Source organism: Cyrtonyx montezumae, unplaced genomic scaffold (assembly GCF_038088225.1).
Source record: "Cyrtonyx montezumae isolate F1298 unplaced genomic scaffold, pur_monq_1.0 scaffold_1, whole genome shotgun sequence".
Taxonomy (NCBI): domain Eukaryota; kingdom Metazoa; phylum Chordata; class Aves; order Galliformes; family Odontophoridae; genus Cyrtonyx; species Cyrtonyx montezumae.
The window spans coordinates 8,954,425-8,974,953 of record NW_027071825.1 but is presented as its reverse complement, the minus strand read 5'-3'; the positions used below and the strand labels follow the sequence as shown (position 1 = coordinate 8,974,953).

Here is a 20,529-nt window from a genome sequence, read left to right as displayed (position 1 = left end):
GAGTTATTTGGACTGAAGTGAGGTAACTTCCTGCTATGGCCCTGACCCCACCACCATACGGATCCTGCTGTCTGCTCTGCCTGCAGGACACAGTTGGGTTTGCCACATGACTGCCTTCCAGAGATCCTTCATGAAAATAACAACAAAATAAGAACAAAAAAGACTCTTCTTACTTTCAGCATCAGATTGAGTAATTTATTCCTGCGCTCGGGGCATTTAGTGACAACTGGTAATTAATCCTGGAGCCTCGTGGAAACATCCTGGGTCTCAAAACTGGAGCTGGAAGTTGAAGCCTGGGCTCCAGCACTGGGCACAGTGAGCAGAGGTGGATGCTGCTCGGGAAAATGTGGGACTGACTGTATGCATGCCAGCTGCAAGCGTGATGTAGGTAGCACCACACCATCTCCCCAGCACAGCTCTGCCAATAGCCCCAAGTCCAGCCCTCAGCTCCTTTCTCCTCCTGTCCTGGACCCCACACAGCTCTGCCAAGGCACCTCAAATCCAACCTGCAGCACTTCTTGCTGTAACATTCCTCACCCCCAACAACTTTCCCAATATATCTCAAACAGGCCCTGTAGCAACTGCTGTGACTCCATTCCTGAACCTCCTCCAAGCAGACTACCTATCATGTTGATTTCTGTGATGTGAATAAGACTCTGGCTAGCATCCAGCGAGAGTAATTACGTTATGCCTCTGCAGATTAAACATGCCTTCACCTAAGCTCATGAAGAACCGTGTCAATTTATGGTTCCATATACGAGTTATCTGTAGCAATACCTTTTAATAAGGAACTTTCTGCTTCATTTCAGACAGCATCCTGCACCAAATGTGCAGAGCTGGGATGGGCCCCATCACATACTCTGTTGCAGAGGTAGTACCAGCAATTTGTATTTTGCACCGACATGCTTGTAGTCTTCTTCTGGTATCTTGCATTTCCCATCTGATTAACTCGAGATGCTTTTCAAGAGCGGGTGAGTAAGAGCGTTTGGATTTCACAGATGGGGAAACTGAGGCTGGAGCAGGCTTAGCGAGCTGACGCAGCACGCGTTCCCTGATCTCCCATCCTGTCCTTCCCTGATGTACATGGCCCAGATTCTGGCACACGCAGCATACCACCGCTACCACCAAACTCATTTCTCCTTGAACAGGCTAAAAGGAAACACATGAATGTGCCTGCCTCGAATCCACGAGAAAGTTTCTAAGCGATAAAGGGAATGGTTTTGCTAGAAACAAAGCCCGATTCCGCACCCCAGGGGGATGTGATAGGCAGATAAGGATTCACCCAGCTTCCCCCTTCCCTTCCCAAAGCCCTGCTTGCGGAGGAAAGGGAATTCAGACTCCACCGTGTGTGCCAAGGAGAGGAGCTGTGCATAGCGTTTCATTATCAGCCCTGGCTGCCAGTTGCCAGTGGCTTTGGCTGGTATCAGCAAGCTCAGTTCGTGCAGAAACTCTGCCTGAAACTCAGGGGGGAGGAGGCAGAAGTACCTCCCATGCTCCGCCGTTCAGCTCCCTTCTCCTTCCCCAGCTCCCCATTAGGGATTTCTTACCAAGCTGCCTTTTATCTGACACTGGCAGGGTTACAGATGCATTCAGCCCGCAGAGAAAGAAGAGGGATTAGAGAAAGGACTTTCAGAAAGCCTTCGAGTTGGACTCTGCAACCTTAAATCATGTTCAACTAGATCTTCTCAGATTGGGAGCATCTGGTGCTAAGCAAATCCAGAGCTGATCAACACATTCAACCTCCTGATTAGCACTTTGATTCAACTTGCTGACGCAGCCCAGCCCCAAGTCAGCCTGGGTGCTTGAACCCAGCGTCCACGGAGATTTTACTGAGCGTAAATCAAAAACCTGTCACTCGTTATAGATGCGTTCCTGCTTAGGAAGACGTGTGTTTACACATACTGTACGCCGAGCCCCTTAAAAACATACGCACAAGGCGAAGAGAGCCGGGGAGCAGCAGAGCCCTTGGTGCTTGGCTAAAAACAAATTGTAATGCAAATAAACAAAGGGGCGGAAATGACTGCAGAGCCCAGCACAAACCCTAGCACCGGGACGGGGGCTGCAGCCCGGCGCTGCCCTCCCCGGCACGGCGCAGCCTTCCTGGCAGGTTCCTGCAAGGCTGCTTACAGAAAGGGGATGCCGGAGCATTCCTTTAAAAGCCATGTGAAAGCATCTCCTTGCTGTTTGCTCAATTAGCCCCAGACAGATTGCTGCTGCTGCTGCTGGTGGCAACGCTGGGTTGTAAAGGAGGAGGGGAAGGAGGGGAAAGGCAGGAAAAAAAAAAAAAGGAAGAAAAAAAAAAAAAGGTTAGGGCCTAGGCCCAGGACCACCACGAAGTTTCAGCCCTCAGGGGCTCCAGAAAACGTTCAGTTTACTCACTCAATTACATACACTGTTTTATAAACCCTTTAAAATAAAATAGAAAACAGTCCCTGGCACAGAATTACTGCTCTATTATACAGCAGTGATGAAAGCCACTGCTGTGTATTTGCTCTCTTTAAAGCAAGAGATAGTTTAACTTAAAAACCGGGCAGGGGGAGGGGTGCCTGCAGAAACGCATGCACGAAAACACACCGTGGGTGGCTCCTACCACATTCACCCAGGACAGAAAGGATCAGAGAGTGGGAGAGAGAAGCAACTTGTCTCTGCAGCGATGGTTGGCCCTAGAAAGGCAGCCAGGTTGGTGGGGGGAGAGGAACTAAAGGGGCTTAAGGGGATGGGAAGCAGCTGAAGCTTGACTTTGGGAGGCTAGAGGGTGTTTTAAATTACACGGAGAGATAAAGAAGGGAAGCAGGTGATGGAGGCTGATTTGTTTGTGTTTATGGAGCACTGGGGCTTTCCAGTCAAGGCCTGCTCTCTCCCCAGCTATGCCACATACTTACATGACCGCTGGTGACTGGGGTGACTGTACTGTAGCCCCAGAGACCAGGAGTGTCCCACAGATTGCAAGTGCCACATGAGCCCCACACTGAGGCAGATGGCTATGCTTGAGGGGCTCTGGAGTGATGCTTCCCATAAGCATCCCAGGGAGGGATGTGCAACTCTGCCCAGGGCACTGGGAATGGGACTGCTGAGAGCTTCAGGCACATCAGCTCTGGTGAGCAGCTGGGGGCCCAACCCAGGCTCCAGGCAGGGAACAGATGGAGATCCACTCTTAGAGATCCCACCCTTGTCGTACACCACTCCCAGCAAACACCCATGTGCAGTGCCTGTGCTCACTTGGGGCAGCTGAGGCTTCTCTCACCAGTACTGTACACAGAGAGCTTTGGGTTGGAATGGAGCTTCAAAGAAATGTCAATCCGAAAGCCTCTGTCCACACTTCCCACTAGGATGGCAGCAATGCCACATCTGCCTGTAGACTGTTGCCCGCTGTGCTGGACACAAGCAAAGGTCCCCATCCTCTCTCAGGCATCCATTGGGGTGTCCTTCCTGGCTCTTTCATGTGGCTGAACTCTAGCAGAGCACAAGAGGTTATTTTCTCTGCATGGAGCATGTACAAATATTTCTACAAGGTTACAAACTGCTGCCTTATGGGTAGACATCACAATCAACACGCTGTGAATACAGCAGTTCCCTTAACCCATTCACGCAGGCAGCCTGAACTTCCCTGTCTGGTAATGACACAGTCCTCAAGTGACAGTGTGACAGTCCTCAGCAGAGGAGGGAAGGACAAAGCATCACTAATGGGTTATTCTAGGGGAGTTTTATGCCACCACTAAAATCAGAACTCACAAACTGTTTTTATATACGGCCTGGAAAGCAGGGTTAGGGTTAGGGTTATTAGGATCAGCTAAAAATGGTCACTGAAGCAAAAAAGTTGACTTTTTAAGAGATGCCTTTTTGAATTGCTAACTGATATCTTTGTCAGAGATATTCAGTAAACTGCTCTAGGGAACAAGTCACACAGGCCTCAGCATTTCCCTATGAATTTACACCGTTCCTGCTTTCCAGATCATCCTGCACCTCAGTGCACGACGTACATGTGTGCACTGTTTAGTCTGTGTCTGTTCTTTGTGAGTTTTCGTAACTCCCATCTGCACTACAGCATGCTTTCTGATCCTGACCTTGTGTCATGCTAAGTATTTTCAGTTCCCCAAGATTTCACCAGAGGTACCCAGCATCTTGCAACAGCAGATGCTCAGCTCTACTTGAATGCAGCAAGAGCATCAGAAAGCTCATCAATCCCTTCCTGTCTCCATCTTGCTCAATCTTGGCTGGAGTGAGGCATCCTTGCAAGAAGTCATCCATTCATATCTAAAGGCCCCATAAACTGTACCTGCCTGCATAGGATGGCATCAGAGAAAAATGTGCTCTTCGGCCCTCATTAAAATAAAACAACCTTACTCTGTTTCGTTGAGAAGTCCTAGGACTGCAAGCTTGGAACAAGACTTGGAAAATGATCTGAAATGGGAGCCAGTCCCTACTGGATATGTGCCTTTTTCTGTTCTTGTGAAAAACCACACACTTTTGGCTATGTGATAAGCCTCTGGAAAAAAATCTCTGTTTGCACATGTTCTCAGGAGGACAGCTGAAAGCTCCAGAGACTGTTTGCCCCGACTCCCGACTCCCCACCAGGGAAGTGCAAGAACGATGCAGGACTTCCCCCAGACTCGTGTCCCAGCTCTGGGACCTGCACTCGGCACAGAACTGCTTCCCTCCAGTGCCTAGAGTGATCCTGCGTGGCCACAACAGCAGCACAGAAAGAGATCAAAGCAGTCAGGGGCTGAGTGCCAGATGGGAAATGGAGCACAGGACTGTTAGGCAAGGGGATCTACAGTGAGACCCGACAGGTGTGTGGCTGGGCATAACAAAGTAAGAGAAAAAAACTCAGACTAGGAGAAGAACCAAAGACTGGGAATGGGATAGGACAGGTTCTGGGACAAAGCCATTGTGGGCAGCTGTGAGGCAGGAGTCAGGATCAGATAGGAAAGAGGTGATGTGGTTGGGGCCCAAGGCCTGATACTGCAGGGAGGAGCAGCAAAGCCTATGTTAACTACACCCTCCTCCCCCTGTGCCGGGAGTGAATCTCCGGGCTGCTGACACCCATGGGCATCTGTGAAATTTCCTGGCAAAGTTCCTCTTGCCTCACTCCAAATCCAGCTCCCCTTAAAGAGGATGACCCACTACTGTCAGTTCCCATCAGCTGGAACAGCAGAAGCTCTATAATGGAGTTCTAGTTCTTGGAGCTGCTAACGACCCATGCACAGGCCAATATGATCCCATTAAAAAAACTTTTTTTCTCTCTCTTTTTTTTTTCTCAGTAGACTGAACCCTCCATCCCAATATTTACAGAGAAAAACGCTACAGCTAAAACGTAATTGTTAGGAAATGCTACATGTAACATGCTGCTTTAGCATGTCAGAATGGATGGGACTACAAACAGCAACTCTGACTCTCAGGTCTTTCTAAAGCCTGAGGAGAAATCAACCACATTCACGCTGAGGAGGTAAAAATGAGGTTGTTAACAGCTGCAAAGCACTAAGATGACAAATGTTGCAGAAAGGCCACAGAAAGGATCTTGTTTCTTACATAGTGCACAGTAATTAAGGTTTCAGACTCAAGCTGAAAAAAAAACACAGGAATCAGGACGGTGGAACAACCTCCCATCCAGCGTGCACTCGGCAGCACTTTCTGGGTGCTGACTGCACTGTGGCACCAAAGAAAATAAAAATATACGGTCGCATTAAAAATGCACCAAAATAAGCACAGTGAAGTCAGCCTACATCTTGGTCAGGAAGATAATGCTACTAAGTAGGCATCAGGATGCCAAGCTAAGATTACATCAACATTCGGAATGCTGATACTTTTTCCCTTTCTGCTAATACACTTTGTGGCAACAACACTGCTGTAATACACTTTCTGGGCGTACAATGACTCAAGCTGTCCCTAAATGACACTGGCTCCTGCACAGTCAATGAACACAAAACATGCCCCAGGGACATCAGAGATGAAAGTGAGGGCTAACGTGGTGAGTTTTGCATCCGTTTCGCTAGCTTTATATTTATAGAGTGAATGTATCTCTACTATCTCTGTTCTCAATTTTGCTTTGAAGAAAGCAGGTTCATCAGAAGGGCTGGAGTGCAATGGTAGTAACTGCCTTAGAAACAGTGACTGAATGCTTGGTGCAATTAAGCCCTTTCAAGAACTGCCGCCTGCCATTTCCTATCCCTTTAATAATTGCCTCCTTTTTCTTAGGTACCAACATGTTTTTCAAACTGCTATCTGGGTGAGGTTGCCTGTCTGTTAATTCTCTGCTAGCAAATTTCTTGCAGTATCAAAGAGGAAGGGAAGTGGATGCTTCCTAAGCATGGTAATAAAAGCAGTAGGAAGAGAATAGCATGACTCTCAGGAGGGATGGCTTGCAAATCCAGAAGTGTAATAATGCTCCACATCATGACTTTAACAGAGGCACTTAAAAAGTACCGTGTCTGGCCAGTGCTGTGATGGGGCCTGAAGTCATTGCTGACAGCTACCTGCCCCCCCTGTGTCTCTAACTCACATTTCAGTTTGAAATTAATAGGCTGCATCTGATCTACCCCAAAAACCAGTGGTTGAGCACTCCCTGTATTTAGGTGTCCAGAGCTTTGCCAAGCCTATTATTAAGTGATGAGGTCTCCCACCACGTCCCCAGGGAGATTATCCCACAGCCGACCAGACCACATCATTAGGAAAATGTTTCAGATATCCAACCTAAATTGTGTTTAATTCAATCCCATTACTCCCAGCTGTGCCATTTAGACCACCCTAAATATGCCCCTGCCTCTTCCGCAGAAGGAAAAGGACGAGAGCTGGTTTGAGTTACTTTTGCCTGTCATTTGTGGTATCTGTTCTTCTGCCATCCTGCTTCCATGAATCAGGTTATGAAATGAGGTCAGTGGCTCAAAGAGCTCTTGTACCCTGAGCTGCCTAGGCAGCGAGACCAGGACTCGTATGGCAGGCCTGGGAGCACGCAGCCAGTTCCGCAGCAAAGTCAACCGTGGGATTTGCTTGGGTCTGCACAGGATGATGCGGGGATCTTTGTACCTTTGATGAATCCTGGCTGATGCTTTGGAATAAGGAGCTGCTGTTTTTTTTCCTTCCTCTTTAATGTTTCTGGGAAGGTGTATGCAGCTTTCCTGAGGTTTCTAGCATGTAGCTCCCAGACTGGGGTCAACAGCCAGCTGCTACCGCTTACGTCTGCCGAGGTGCGATCAGCTTGCAACAAAAGGTGGCTGTGACCCAACAGAACCAGTTTTTTGTAACCTGGCTGTGAAGGCTAGAGTCTGAAGAAGGAAAAGTTACCGAACGGAACAACACAGCCAAAGTCTTGATGAAAGTGGGAATATGGAAACAGACTTACAGGGCCACACCAAAAGCTTGGCACAAGATACAGGAAGTCTTGGGCAGGGGAAAGGAAGTCATGGCATGCTTTCACAGTGAAAAAAGAGAGGGCCCAGTTTACTGTGGGACCAGGCAAGGTCAGAAAAGACATGCTGGGCTGGAAAGACTCCGCAGTTCAGGAAATAAGTCATGAACTTCACAGACAGATCCCAGACCACCAAGGAGAACCTGACCCCCGGCCCAAAGAAATTCCAAAACCATTAGGAAACTGAGGCAGGGAAATGAACTGTGGCTTTATTATTATTTTTTCTTGCTTGGCATAATGGCATATTTCTCATTCATAATCTACCTGAGTACCTTTCCTAGCATCAGTCATATGTTCCTGAATAGTTTAACTGGAGGGCCCACAGACTCACTGACAAGTGCTCTGGAGAGGTGAGCACATGGCCCTGCAAGAATAGGCAAGTGAACTGCAGGTTCCAGCCCTCTACCTCTCCTTCCAAACATGTTATCATAGAAATATGTTGACAGATCCTGAAAAATGTTCAGATAATAATGACAAGGACAACTATGAAGAAAGAATGGTTTCCAAACCAAGATCAACCAGACTGGGACCTGCATCCTGGAAGAGACTACCAAAAAGGACATGAGTGAGGGCAAAGTGTGATACTGCTGTTTGAAATGATCTGCTGAAGAAATTGACCATAGTAAATTAGCTAAATCTGCATCCTCATAATTTCCTCATAGTTGAAATTTTAGATTAATAAACAAACATGACCTGATTTAGTTCTCCTAGTGGTTCATGCACAGATGGAGCATCATGAAGAGTGTATCTTCAGGGACAGAAAGTCAATGAACCCACACGGGTCGATGATTACGACTGATGTGATGGACAAAGCCATGCATAGGCAGAAACTGTGGCATACAAGGACCAAGACCACAGTGCACATAACACTGGCTGGGTGTTTCCTACAGTATCTGAGACTTGCAATTGTAGGATGAACACTTTGTTTTCATGAGTCTTTTTTATTTCTAGTTTCAAATTAAAAGAAAAGTTTCCATATGCATAGCTGGCAGTAGGTTATACCATACCACATTAAGTGCAAACCCTGCTCTTCATGAGAACTCACAATTGGGAAACCACCCATATACTATAAAGACAAAACAAGCAAACAAATCCTGATCTGACTAAATAACTTCACATGAAGCCTGAGAGGGAACTCACAGTTGTCCTCAGTCCACACCCTTGAGCAGGGATCTGCCAAACCCCAACCATAAATATTCATTAAAAAGCCCTCTGCTTGGGATGCAGTCACTGAGACAGCCATTTCCTGCCCATTATCTCTTAGGGCAGGAAATCAACAGTTCCACTTAGGCGGTTACTGAGCCCTCACCACTCACAGCTTGATTGGACAGCCTAACTTTGCCCAAACTGGGGCCACATAGTTGCAACTTCTCTGAAACCCCAAAAAAGCATTTCCTTTCAGTAAAGCAGATCTGGAGGTAGCTGCCCTTGTATTTACTGCTAAGCACAGCAGCTCCGAGTATAACATTCCATCCTGAGCTCCTGCATGGAGCAGGGTGGATGGGAGCATGCTGGCACCTGTGGCTGCTAACATTCACAAAGAGAAGGATGTCCGTGCCATCACTCATTTGACTGCATCACCTCTGACACTGTCAAAAACTATTTGTCAAAATGACAGCTCCTTCTGCTGAGGACAACTCCAAGCTGATCTAATTGTGGTCTCTGGGAAAAGACTGTCTCAGCACCCAATCTTGTTCTTTATAGTAGCAACCGAGTTTTTCTGCCAACTTCTGAAGAGCAAGTCCCTGAACTATTCTTATGCCAGGAAGCTGCACCTTCCACGAAAAACATATCTTAATCTTAAGGGACACCACACTGTGGAAATGCCAGTGTGTACTGGCTCCTCTTGAAGAAACAGGAGGAAAATATTGAGGAGGAAATTCTAAAAATTAATTACAAATGCATCATAAAAACAGCTTTTCTACTTACCTTTGGTTTCCAGTCTCTGATCACTTCCAATCAAACAGTCTTTGATGTCTGCACCCTTCTCTATCACAGCATTATTACAAATAACGCTGCCCTGAAGACAACACCTATAACACAAGCACAAGGTAGAACAAGAACACGATTAAAAACGGTAGGTACAAAACGAAGGCATCTGCTGGGATAGCTAATAAACCTCTGACATGATTTGATCGTCCAGTTAGGAAAGAATTGCAGAGACTAGATGCTGGCTCCACAAATCCTCTACAGAGATACTGAGAGATCTGAGTGAGTTACTGCACTGGTCTTTGCAGTAAAAAAGAGGCAGTAAAGCAGTAATTGTGCTTCTTGACTAGTATCTGTGACATGTGCTCACTCAGCACCATGAGTAATGTTAAATGGTACAAACAATTTATTCCAAAGCTGTGAAGAAAAAATAAGATATGCTGCAGATGGTTTCCTCATATTTATATGTGCAAAGATAGGTGGAAATCATTAAAGGACAGAGAACCTGAAGGCATTCAGCTAAGAAGTGCCTAAAAGTACTAAGTATAGCACACCTTGAAACCAGCTGGTGGAGAGAAAGCTGTGGGTGAGATATATAACCCCAGAGAGATGGAGGTATCTGTACCATTTCATCTCTCCTCCTCAGCACTTCTGCTAACGTATACTACAACAATTGTGGATATTCTTGCTACCCTCACTCAAACAGCTGATCTTTCTGAAGTTTTCAGCTTCAGTGACTTTCTGCATTGAGCTCCATAGTTGAATCCCTCCCATGACACCCGTAGCCATGCCCATGGGTCTTACCACTGCTCACTGCACCACCAAAACGCTGCCGTGCTGCACCACCAGGCTGGCTCATCAACAGAAGAGCTATTTTGGAGTTTGAACTAATAGCACAGAGGGCTTTTGGTACTGAGTGAGAGCCCCCCGAGCCTCAGTTTTGTACTGAACAGAAAGCCAGCCAGATATACTCCTCAGGAGCAAAGAGAAGTGTCAATCCTCACTCCAGACTGCCAGTCCTAACATTAATTCCTAGTTCTTTTCCTACTCACACGTTGCCTCTATCTGGTACACAGAATTTGCCATTAAATACATAACAATTCTGTTGCTCATGTGAGTCAGAGCAGAAACCACCTGCATCACAAACACGGCATTAATTCTGCAGGAGTAAAAGCAATAAAACTGGACCTCAGCCACGGTGGTTAGCAGTTATGACTTCCCTTGAGCAGACTGTCCCCTCTGAACAATCATTCTTTTAACTTGCTTCAACTCCCCCCTCCTCTGACCTATAAGAAGGCAATATGAGCAATTATGCTCCAAGTAACCAGCTCAGGTTGCCTTGGCAAGGTTTTTACTAACATATTAATAAGATAAAAAGCGGCAGAGATACACAGCAGACCCCTGTCTGCCTTTGCTCTCACACTGTCACCAGCTGCTTCTTTCCAATAGCTCCATGTACTCCAGCCATCATCTTGTGCAACAGCATTTGCTGTGAGAGCACTCAGCGTTGGCAAACGGGCTGGAAAATGAACTGGTAGAGAGAGGGAAGACTCCCCATCACTGCTGCCATCCTGAGCTCGTGCCATCCAAGCAAAAGTGACAGGAGAGACTGCCCACTGAAAGGGTCCATATCCAAAAAACATGCTCTGAAATACTTCCTCTTTGATTGCTGTGAACCATTTCCCTGTGACTTTTAGGCTCCCATCATCTATCACTGCTTCCAAGCACAAGAACCATGGAGATGTAGCACTGAGTAACATGGCTTAAGATGGCCACGTAGGGATGGGTTGGCAGCTGGACACAATGATCTTATTGGTCTTCTCCAATCTGAATGATTCTATGATTCTGAGAAGAGCCCTGGGCGTGCTAAGATCTCCTACTTTAAGCTGTTGTTCTGGAGCTCAGGCTGGAGCACGTTGGATGTGTGTCCCAAGCCTTCTTGGGATCATTTTTCAACTCTCGGGGAAAGAACAGCATTGTAACCAAGAAAGTGCTGATGACATTAACATCAAAGATAAGGGGCTTTCCTGCCAAACCATTTGTTGGAAGGACAGTCCAGGGAACCAAGGCAAATGTGGCTGTGCCAGGTGCTTGCAAACCTATCCTTCCCCAGTGCCAGCGTAAAGCAAAAACAAAAGACTCTGCCACCCCAGGAGTTTCTTCAAACTTATAAACACAACCAAATGCACAAGTTTTAGAGCCATGCTCAGTGCTAGGATTACCCCAGTCTCACACACCAGCAGTGAATCTGGCTTTTATTGCTCAAGTGGAACAAAACTTCATGAGATAAAAACACAATTTGTGGGTGTTCCCTTAACCCGCTGACAGATGTAACACAGCCATTTTGAAACCACTTGTAAATGCCTTTTTTTCTGTCGAAAAAAGTATGTTATAAAGCCTGCCAAGATAAGTATTTTGTGTGTTTATTTAATTTTTACTATTTTTTTTAAATTGAAGAGTAAGGGATAAACTTTTATTCTCTTAGAGGATAAATATCGCGTCTCAAGGCAATCTTCTGCATCCTCCTTGGATAACTGGCCACGGTGTTTCCTGCCTCGCTTAACAATTAGGTGCTATTAGTCCTCAAAGGTGCTCTGACAGCACTCAGCTTTGCTGACCGTGTTGTGTATGCGCATACGCACATATTTGATGTACTGCTTTATAATGCAAACCATATTTATTTCTTTTCCTAAAACGCAGTATATTTTTAAACTTTTCAGCACCGTGAAAACGGATCTCTTCTGACCTTAAAATCCAAAGAGCATGTTCAAACCCACAAGAGGAACTAATTTGGGGCATTTGATTTATGGCTGAAATTTCAATTTGAATTTGTTTTAAGTGCAATCACAAGCTGGAAGTCTGGCAGCTGAGCGTTTTTCAGAAAATAAATAAAAATATTCGGTGTGTGTGTCTGCATTCTAGAGAGAGCATTTTACAAGCCCAGTCCTGTAGTGGTAACAGATGTAGATGTCGGCTAGCTAAGACATTAATTTGTTATACAGGTACAACGTGCGAATGGAAGCATATGAGATTGAGTGTGTCTGTATGGCTGTGCATGTGCGTACGTTATGCACAGCCTGCATCTGAGAGACAGAGAGGCTGGCTTGGGTTTGGATTTTTTTTTCTTTTTCTTTTTTTCTTTCCTTCTTTTTTTTTTTTTTTTCTCTGAAAGTGAGAGAACAAGAGCAAAAGGAGTAGTGGCCAAGGAGGCATGGGGGGATTACAAGGATTTAGGTCTTTAAACTGCAGACCACCTAACAAGATCACTCTGAAATGCCACTAATTTCAGTTAAGGCCACAGACCTCCCTTCCTCTGCCCTCCCTCTCTCTCCCATTGTAAACAACTAATCCCAGCAGAAAACAACAGAGAGCAAAATATACACACATTCTGCAACATTCCAGGTCCTTCTTTATCTTTTATTTATTTTTCTAAAAGGTCAGAGTATGTATGGAGGGAAGGGGGAGGGGAAGAAAGCCAAAAAAACCTCAAGTCCATCTCTTGTGTGGGCTTGAAGGAAGCTGAGAGAAAGCAAAGTCCAAGAGCATACAATATGGAGCTTTTATAGCACAGCAATTCCTGGACCGGGCTTACTTTCCCCTCCCTCTATTTGTGGCAAAGTCACATAGCTTTAAACCAAAGGACAGGGTGGTCGATTACATCTGAAAGAAATGTAAAGAATTGAGAAAGAATTCCATCTCCTGTCGAAATTATAAATAAGGAAGTATTAGTCCCAGAGACAGGCTGATTTATGCAGTCCTGGAGCTGCTGACTTTCAGCCCGAGTATCAGCCTATAAATCAAACTCTTAAATCAAATGTGTCAATCGCTGCAAAACTGAGACACTTACGAAAAGAAAGGCACCTACCACTGAAAGCAGGAAGACTGCCAGGGGATGGAGGTACTGTACCCTTCTGAATTTTCTGAAGTGTAAATCTGAGATCAAACATCCTTTGGGGGAACGGGAAATCAAAATCCGCAGCGCTCAGCACACCGGGAGCAGGAGCCCAGGACACAACCCCTAATTACAGGCTACCCACTGATTATTTAGGACTCTGTGATTAAAGTGATGAACGCTCCTGGGAGAAAGGGGCTTAAGTAACTGAGGTCAGGACCTCAAGTGCAGCTCTCGCCCTGGTTGTGCAAGCTTAGGAAGGTACAAATGTCACAGGTTTGCCTTACAGCAAATCTCCTGAAATGCCAATGGAAGCTATCCAGGTCTGCTAGTTTAATCCAATTGTGCCAAAGAAACGACATGATCTCTGTTGGGCAGCAAAGCAAATGAGGTGTCTAAAATGCAATGCTTAAAGCCATAGGCTGGAGAGGAAGAAAGAGCTTGGAGCAGAGAGCTTACGACGGCTGTAGGTAATGCTCCACCATGCCAAGCAGTCAGGAGTCCTGCTCTTCTGGATGAGCTAGGAAGCAGAGACGGACTGGGAAGTTAAAAGCCAAGGATGACATGCCTCAGCATCTACTCTGCTGACTGAGGGGTAACAGCTGTGGATTCCCCTGGGAGTAACATCCCATTCCTCCTTGGCCAAGGAAATAACAGACACAGTAGGCAGCTGAATAACTGTGAGAGGTGGCAAGGGGAGAGCTCCAAGCTGTACCAGCAGCCCCTCAAAGAATGCCTCTACAGTTGGTGGCTGGGACACATGGTCACAGGATGAGGCACAAAGCCACAGGAAAACAGGGAAGAGGTAACACCACCATTAGGAAACTTGAGAATCTGCTGTGTTGCCTTCACCAACGTTTACTTTTACACACTAACAAGCCAACTCCGGGTACTGTGAATTCACATCATACGCTCAAGTAAATACCAAAGACTACAATAGATGCCAGCAGTATGTGCTATAATTTATAGATGCATTTCAAAGAAAGCATTCTTAAGTGAATTTGGGCTTTGATCTCCTGTTTTTCCCCTTGGGGGTAACAAAAACATTCTACCAATCCCCTAAATTCTTAACCCGTCTCCGAGGGTGTTTTCGCTGAGGAACTTGTTTCAAGTCCCTTTGCTAGCCAAGCTCATCACTGTGGTATGGCTCCTTTACACTTCTTCCCCACACCCTAAACATTTTGCATTACATATTGCATATACTTGCCAGCACTCGTATTTTCCAGTGAAAGTTCAACTGACCTTAAAGGATTGCCTCAAACCTTCCTTAACTTGTTTTATTAAGTGAAATGTAGGCTGCCGGGGGAGGTCGCCTGGAAGGTTGTGCCTCACCTCTGAAACTTCAGATAGATCCAGCTGATCTTGGAACAAACCAATTGGTGGCCTTTCATGTAGCTGGAAGTCTGGTTTTGCACACTTCAGCAAAAGCACACACTGAAACGAGTCTTACATCAGGAAACCCCTACGCATGAGGAAGCTGACCTCCTTCTGGATCCTCTCCCTCCATAGGACATAATTAGTTAAATCAGTTGCTATGTCGTGTGGGGTAGATGCACAAGGAAAAGAGGACTTTCTAAATGCCTCCCTTAAAAACAGAGACTGGTTTCCTGGAGTTAAGCTGAACTTGTTCAACCCCACGGTCCCCTTAGAAACTCAGAGGAGCAACTCTAAAACAACGAGAGAATTTCTTCCTTTTTCTTACTCAGGCTGGGGAAGAGTTTCAGGAGCACCAATGGCACTTGCACACAGACTCCCACCAAAACCTGGCAGCAATCAGTCGCTTTTGAAAATCTGCATACACCTCTTCGATTAGACCCATGTGGCTAACAGGAGGCAGAAGCTTATTTATAGCTCTAACTCTGGCCACCTGAAGAAGCAGAACAGCAGAAAAAGAGGAGCTGTTTTAAAACGTCACTTTTCAGAGCTGACCTGTGCTTTAAGTTCAACATTTGATGTACAAGATGTTCAGAAAATGGGGAAGAGTTCCCCACACTACCAGGGAAACATGTGTATCTGAGTTTAAAGAACAGGTGATTTATTTAAGATGGATTGATGTACCAGGAAGCTAGCCAGAAGACGTTCTTTGAGGAGCTGCAAGTAATAATGGTTCAGAGATTCACAAGATAACAGGTACTATATGAGAAGTATCCTAAATATAACAGATATAGCAGAATTCAACTAATGCTGAAAGTGAACTAGCTATGGAAGTAGCTCAGCTACTTTCTGCTCACTGCTTTCCAGGTTTGTCCTCTCTTCCTCAGTTTACCTTCCTCAAAGCAAACTGTTGAGAAATAAGAGCTCTTGTTACAGGCAAGCACTATACCTAGCTTTATTCATATATTCATGCTTACCCACATCCATGATATACTTTATACTTATATATACTTATACACACTATATATGCTTCTTCTGAATTAAGCTCTTGCTTTTCACGTGCTTTCTGCAATGTCTACTCTAAACTTGCTGCTCTTTCCAAGGCTAGCACAGGGCAGGGGTGCAACTGGCATCATGAGACAGCATCCAGAAGACAACAGCCATCTTAAAAACTGGTTCAAGATACAAAACATTTGGAAACCCCGGCATAAGCAAAACCTTTATTTCCAGCTTTGCAAGCTATGGTGCTGGGAACAACTTCATCTCTCCTCATTCCTTCTCATGAATGAATGTGCTGTAAAATGTATTTTACAATTTCAACAAACGTTGCTTTGGCAATAGGATCATTCCTATATACTGCTCTTATCCAACAGGAAAAAGACCACTTATGTGCTGAACCCCTATAAATGCTCAATTCCATTCTGGTTTTAATTAGAATTTTCTTCAAACCACTCACTGTTTCTACATCAGGTGCTGATTTGGCACTATTGAGGAAACAACCAATAAACTTCACAATCAATCTGCAGTTAGTAGCCAATCCAGCTCTGCTTGCTTGTTGTTTTCTTCCTTTGTACATTTTCTCATAGAAAGTAGCAATAAATTGGAGACATGTGGTAAACTAGAGTAGCGTTTAACTAGTCGCATGTGCTCTCACTCCAGTCCACTGAGTAACAGAACAGTGTCTACACCAATGACTTAAGCATGGTAGCAAGGACACCATCAACAAAACCCAGCATGCAACTTACTGTCTTCGTATGACACTGACTCAGCAGGTAATGTCTAGAATTTTCTGGTGGTGCCATGCAGATGACCAGAAATTTCATTTGTCTTTTCCATCTTAAAAAATGATCATACTCAATAAGCCCTTTTTTCTGCTCAAGCTATAGGTGATGCAAGTCGAGCTTCCTTGGTTGCTCTGTAAAGACCTAGGGCTAGTACCGAGCTGTGGAACTGACATCTTGATGCTAATCTCGGGCCAGCTGTGTCTTGCTGCCATCCTGTCTGATAATCACAGCGATCTATTAATGGCTTTCATAAAAACAGCTACCACATGGTGGCGATGGGTTGGCAGTTGGACTAGACAACCTTGGAGGTCTTTTCCAACCGGAGCGATTCTACCACCATTAGAAGCATACTGCTTTGCTATATCTCCTTGAACAAAGAAAAGGAGCAAAGTACTTCATTTCAGAGACTAAATCTGCCACAGATCTCCTAGGGTATGGGCTACCAGCATGCCAAAAGGCCATTTCAAAGCATGCCTTTCCATGGACCTTTCTTGATATTTATCTGTGCTTGCCTCCCCAACAACTAGTAAGTCCAAAGTAAGTAGTCCAAAGATCGGTTTGTTTTATTTTGCTTTTTTGTTTTTCCTATTATATTCAGATCTCTTGAATCTTTCCCAGGGAAATGTTCCACTCCCACAACCAAGGCACAAGGATGTACTGAGCACATGACATGGCAAAGCTCCTTTTGTTAAGTGTATACTCTCAAAAAGTTTTAATAACAAACAAGAGATTTCAAAATCTTTATCTGCGAGCATGGAATAAAGGGTTCAACATGGTTTTCCTGTTAATATTATCTGCAATGCTCGGAGCACTTTAGCACAGGGTCTTGTATGATCAGAACAGTTAGACAGTTCCTGCTGCCAGCTAACAAACTAAATAAAACTCCAAGGTTGCTAAAAATAAAGTCTATGTTTGGGAAGGAAAAAAAAAAAGCTAAAACAGGAACCTAAAAGCAATTTCCTCCATCAATATCTAGATCTCATTTCAAGGAAGTTAAGTGTGCCTAATCTGGATGTAGGGACCCTGCTGTACTGCACCACACATAGTGCAAACAGAACTAACAAAAGGGCCATCCCCAAGACACAGCAGAGACTGTGGACATGCACAGCTACTGCAGGAGCATTCAGATGCACAAAGTTTCCAAGTGATCTACAATTTCAGCTCGATTAGTAGGTTTTCTCCAAGTACGTAACTCAGTGCAGTCATTTGTCACTGAGCTCAAGGGAGCAGTGCAGAGAGAAATAAGAACCATTTCCCGCTGCAGCCTGTCACCTGGGTAAGTCAGCATCTCTCAGCACTTGCACTGTTGTATAAATTACATCCCTCCCAGCTTGGTCAAGTATGTCCATCACTCTGCACATATGTAATCTTCGCTATTTTATTATCTCATTGATGGAAGAATTAGCTCACAGTGGGAAACACATTAAGAGAGGACTGCCAATTATTTTGCCTGCATTACTAACTTCTTTAATCCCCTGTAATCTCATCTAAGGGGGATTCATATCTACTTGAATCACTTCAAAAGAGACATGTATAGCATAACACAAGCCCCACACACCGGGGCTGGAAAAACCAAAACTCTGCTACCAGTCCTCCAGAATATCAAACACATTAGTCATCACTGGAGAATGGATCGTAACTTGGAAACAGGATGAAATGGCACCATCCAAGTGAAACCCAGGTCCTTGGATCCTTGGGCCAGTAATGAACCAACTACAGCCTCACAGTAAGAACCTAGTTTCAGAATGTACGTCATTTGATGGCACAGTTCTATCTGCTTCTCAGCGCAATTCCAGTTTCTAACATGCAGTATCTTCAGTGATGCTATAGCTGCCTCATGTTTGGAACATTCACTGAGCAACAAAAAAAGATAATAAAAATGCCTCACCAGATCTAATTTTTGCTCATTTTGACTCAAACCAGCCAACATACGCTGACTTTCTAACTGAAGTGGATGATGAGGTAAAGCCTGAGTTACTTAGGCACTCCTGGGAGCAGAGATGTTTGGAAAGCAAAGCTGTCCACTGTGGGCAGTTTAAAGAAAAATCACATAACTGATTCACCTGTTGCAAATGGATCATCAACGTGTTTCAGAATCATTAACATTTTAATAAAGAACTATGAGATTTAATCAAATACATGAAAGAAGGTCAAAATACACGGAAACTGTTTTTACTAAGTTACAAGCAAGACTCCTTTCAACAAATCTTAGCAGTTGGATATTCCTGTACCTCATCACCTGTGTATGCATGACTTCACATCTCTCTAATCTTAAGGATTACAGTGATGCAGTAAGAAATACTTTATCAATATGGCATCTCTGCAGATCTATGCAAAATTAACTATGATACATTTTTAAATAAAACTCCACAGTTTGCAAGATTAATTTGGACTGGAGAAGGAAAATCACAGATTTTACTCCAGTGCATCAGTGTGCAGTGACTATGGAGCAGCTATGGGGGAAACTCTGGGGAGTGCAAGATTTACCACTTATTGGTGATGACATTGTTTTCACTAAGTATAAGCAACGATGAAATTGGTTTCCAGAAATTCACAAAATATTACCCAAAAAGTTATTTTTAATATCTTAACGTCTTTATAATGCCCGTGGAATTTTGTGGTATGCTTATGATAATGATGCCAAGTTTGATTTAGGACTTAGAAAACAGTCCTACGTAACTGCAGATAAACACAAGCTAATTTGGGACTCTTCATAAAAATACCACTATTTATACAAAGCTGCCTCTGTGGTAGAGCTGCTCACCTCGTACGCAAAACCGTACTATTATGACTGTGGCATCAATTCATTAATCAAAATGACAGAGGGTCTCATGATCAAACAAGAGAGGTTCTGGTACTTCTTATGACAGTAGCACTTGTGATACAGCCATACCAGATCCATTTGCGATTGAACTGGAAACCAACTATTTTCTATACTCAAAAGAATTCTGATTTATGATGTGCTTGAAATTACTGTGGATTTCTATTAAATACAAACACTTGGCAGTAAGGTACCGTATTTACCTGTAATTTAGTTATGTAACAGTAGTATCCTCCATAGACCCCACATCCTTTGGGGTTTTTTGTTTTTCAGATATGCAACTTTCAGAGCCAACTTGGCATTTTTTTTAAGATTTTGGCCTTTTTCCTGAGGCCTTAAGCAAACCTCAAGCCATGAAGGAGTGGGGAATTTATACAGGCCTGCACTGACTCAATCAGCAGTTTCCTTTCCACTGACATCCACAGGAAGCTAGCTTGCATGGAAAGATGGGGGCATGCAGACATCAACAATTACAGATAGGCCACTTATCCCACAGTTGGAAATGAAAGGCTCAAGGCTACCTATTTAGTTGGTGTCTTTAATGCGTGGGAAACCTCTACTCGCTGGCAGATATTTTCTTCAAAAAAGTTTACTCACTTATTCTATTACTAAGCATAGGGCAATAATGCAAATGATAAAAACAAACAAAAGAAAATCACATTTTAGGGAAAGTTATTTAAAGGTGATAACGTTTCTAGTTGGTATGAGTACCACTCCCAAATGTACGTCCTGACTCAAATATTTTAGGTATACTCACAAACCCAGCCACTAAAACAGAATATGGAAAGATGACACACAAGCTCATACAGACACACATCCTCTTCACTTAATTCCGCATTCTGAAGATTCCACAATCTCCTCTAAAAAGAAGAAATTATGTTTCAATATAGCAGTGCCCTCATTAAACCATTTGACTTGCATTTGTGGCCTGTTTATTTGTTTATAGAGACATTTCTGATTTGGTCCTTAGAAACATCTTCCTAGCAATCAACAGTTCTGACTGAGGATCAGTTACAAGACAAAAATTACAGACTAAGAATCCATCTGAAAAAGGAAACAGCAAATTTAGAAGACCAAAATACAAATAAGTGACATACCCTTCCTCAATTGTAACAGAATTCATGATGATGCAGTTTATTATCTTAACTCTGTCTTTTATGGTACATGCGCTGCCAATGATGGAGTGTTTAATGGATGTCTTCTCCCCGATTTGTGTGGATGACCCAATTATGCTGTCTGATCCAACCTAAGGAGGAAAAGAATGCAAACTGAAATGGGACCTGGAACTCTCTGATGTGCATTCTCCACACGTGTTCCAAACAGC

General features: G+C 44.3%; 1 protein-coding gene across 1 annotated transcript in view; it reads right to left on the bottom strand.

The window, feature by feature from the left end:
• Positions 1–20,529, bottom strand: part of EIF2B3 (eukaryotic translation initiation factor 2B subunit gamma) — a 90,604-nt gene that overhangs the window by 1,327 nt on the left and 68,748 nt on the right. Inside the window, exons 9-10 of the mRNA XM_065739826.1 lie at positions 20,303–20,451; positions 9,335–9,438 (exon numbers count right to left, since the gene is read on the bottom strand). Of these exons, the coding sequence (XP_065595898.1) occupies positions 9,335–9,438; positions 20,303–20,451 (253 nt within the window). The remainder of the gene's footprint in view (positions 1–9,334; positions 9,439–20,302; positions 20,452–20,529) is intronic.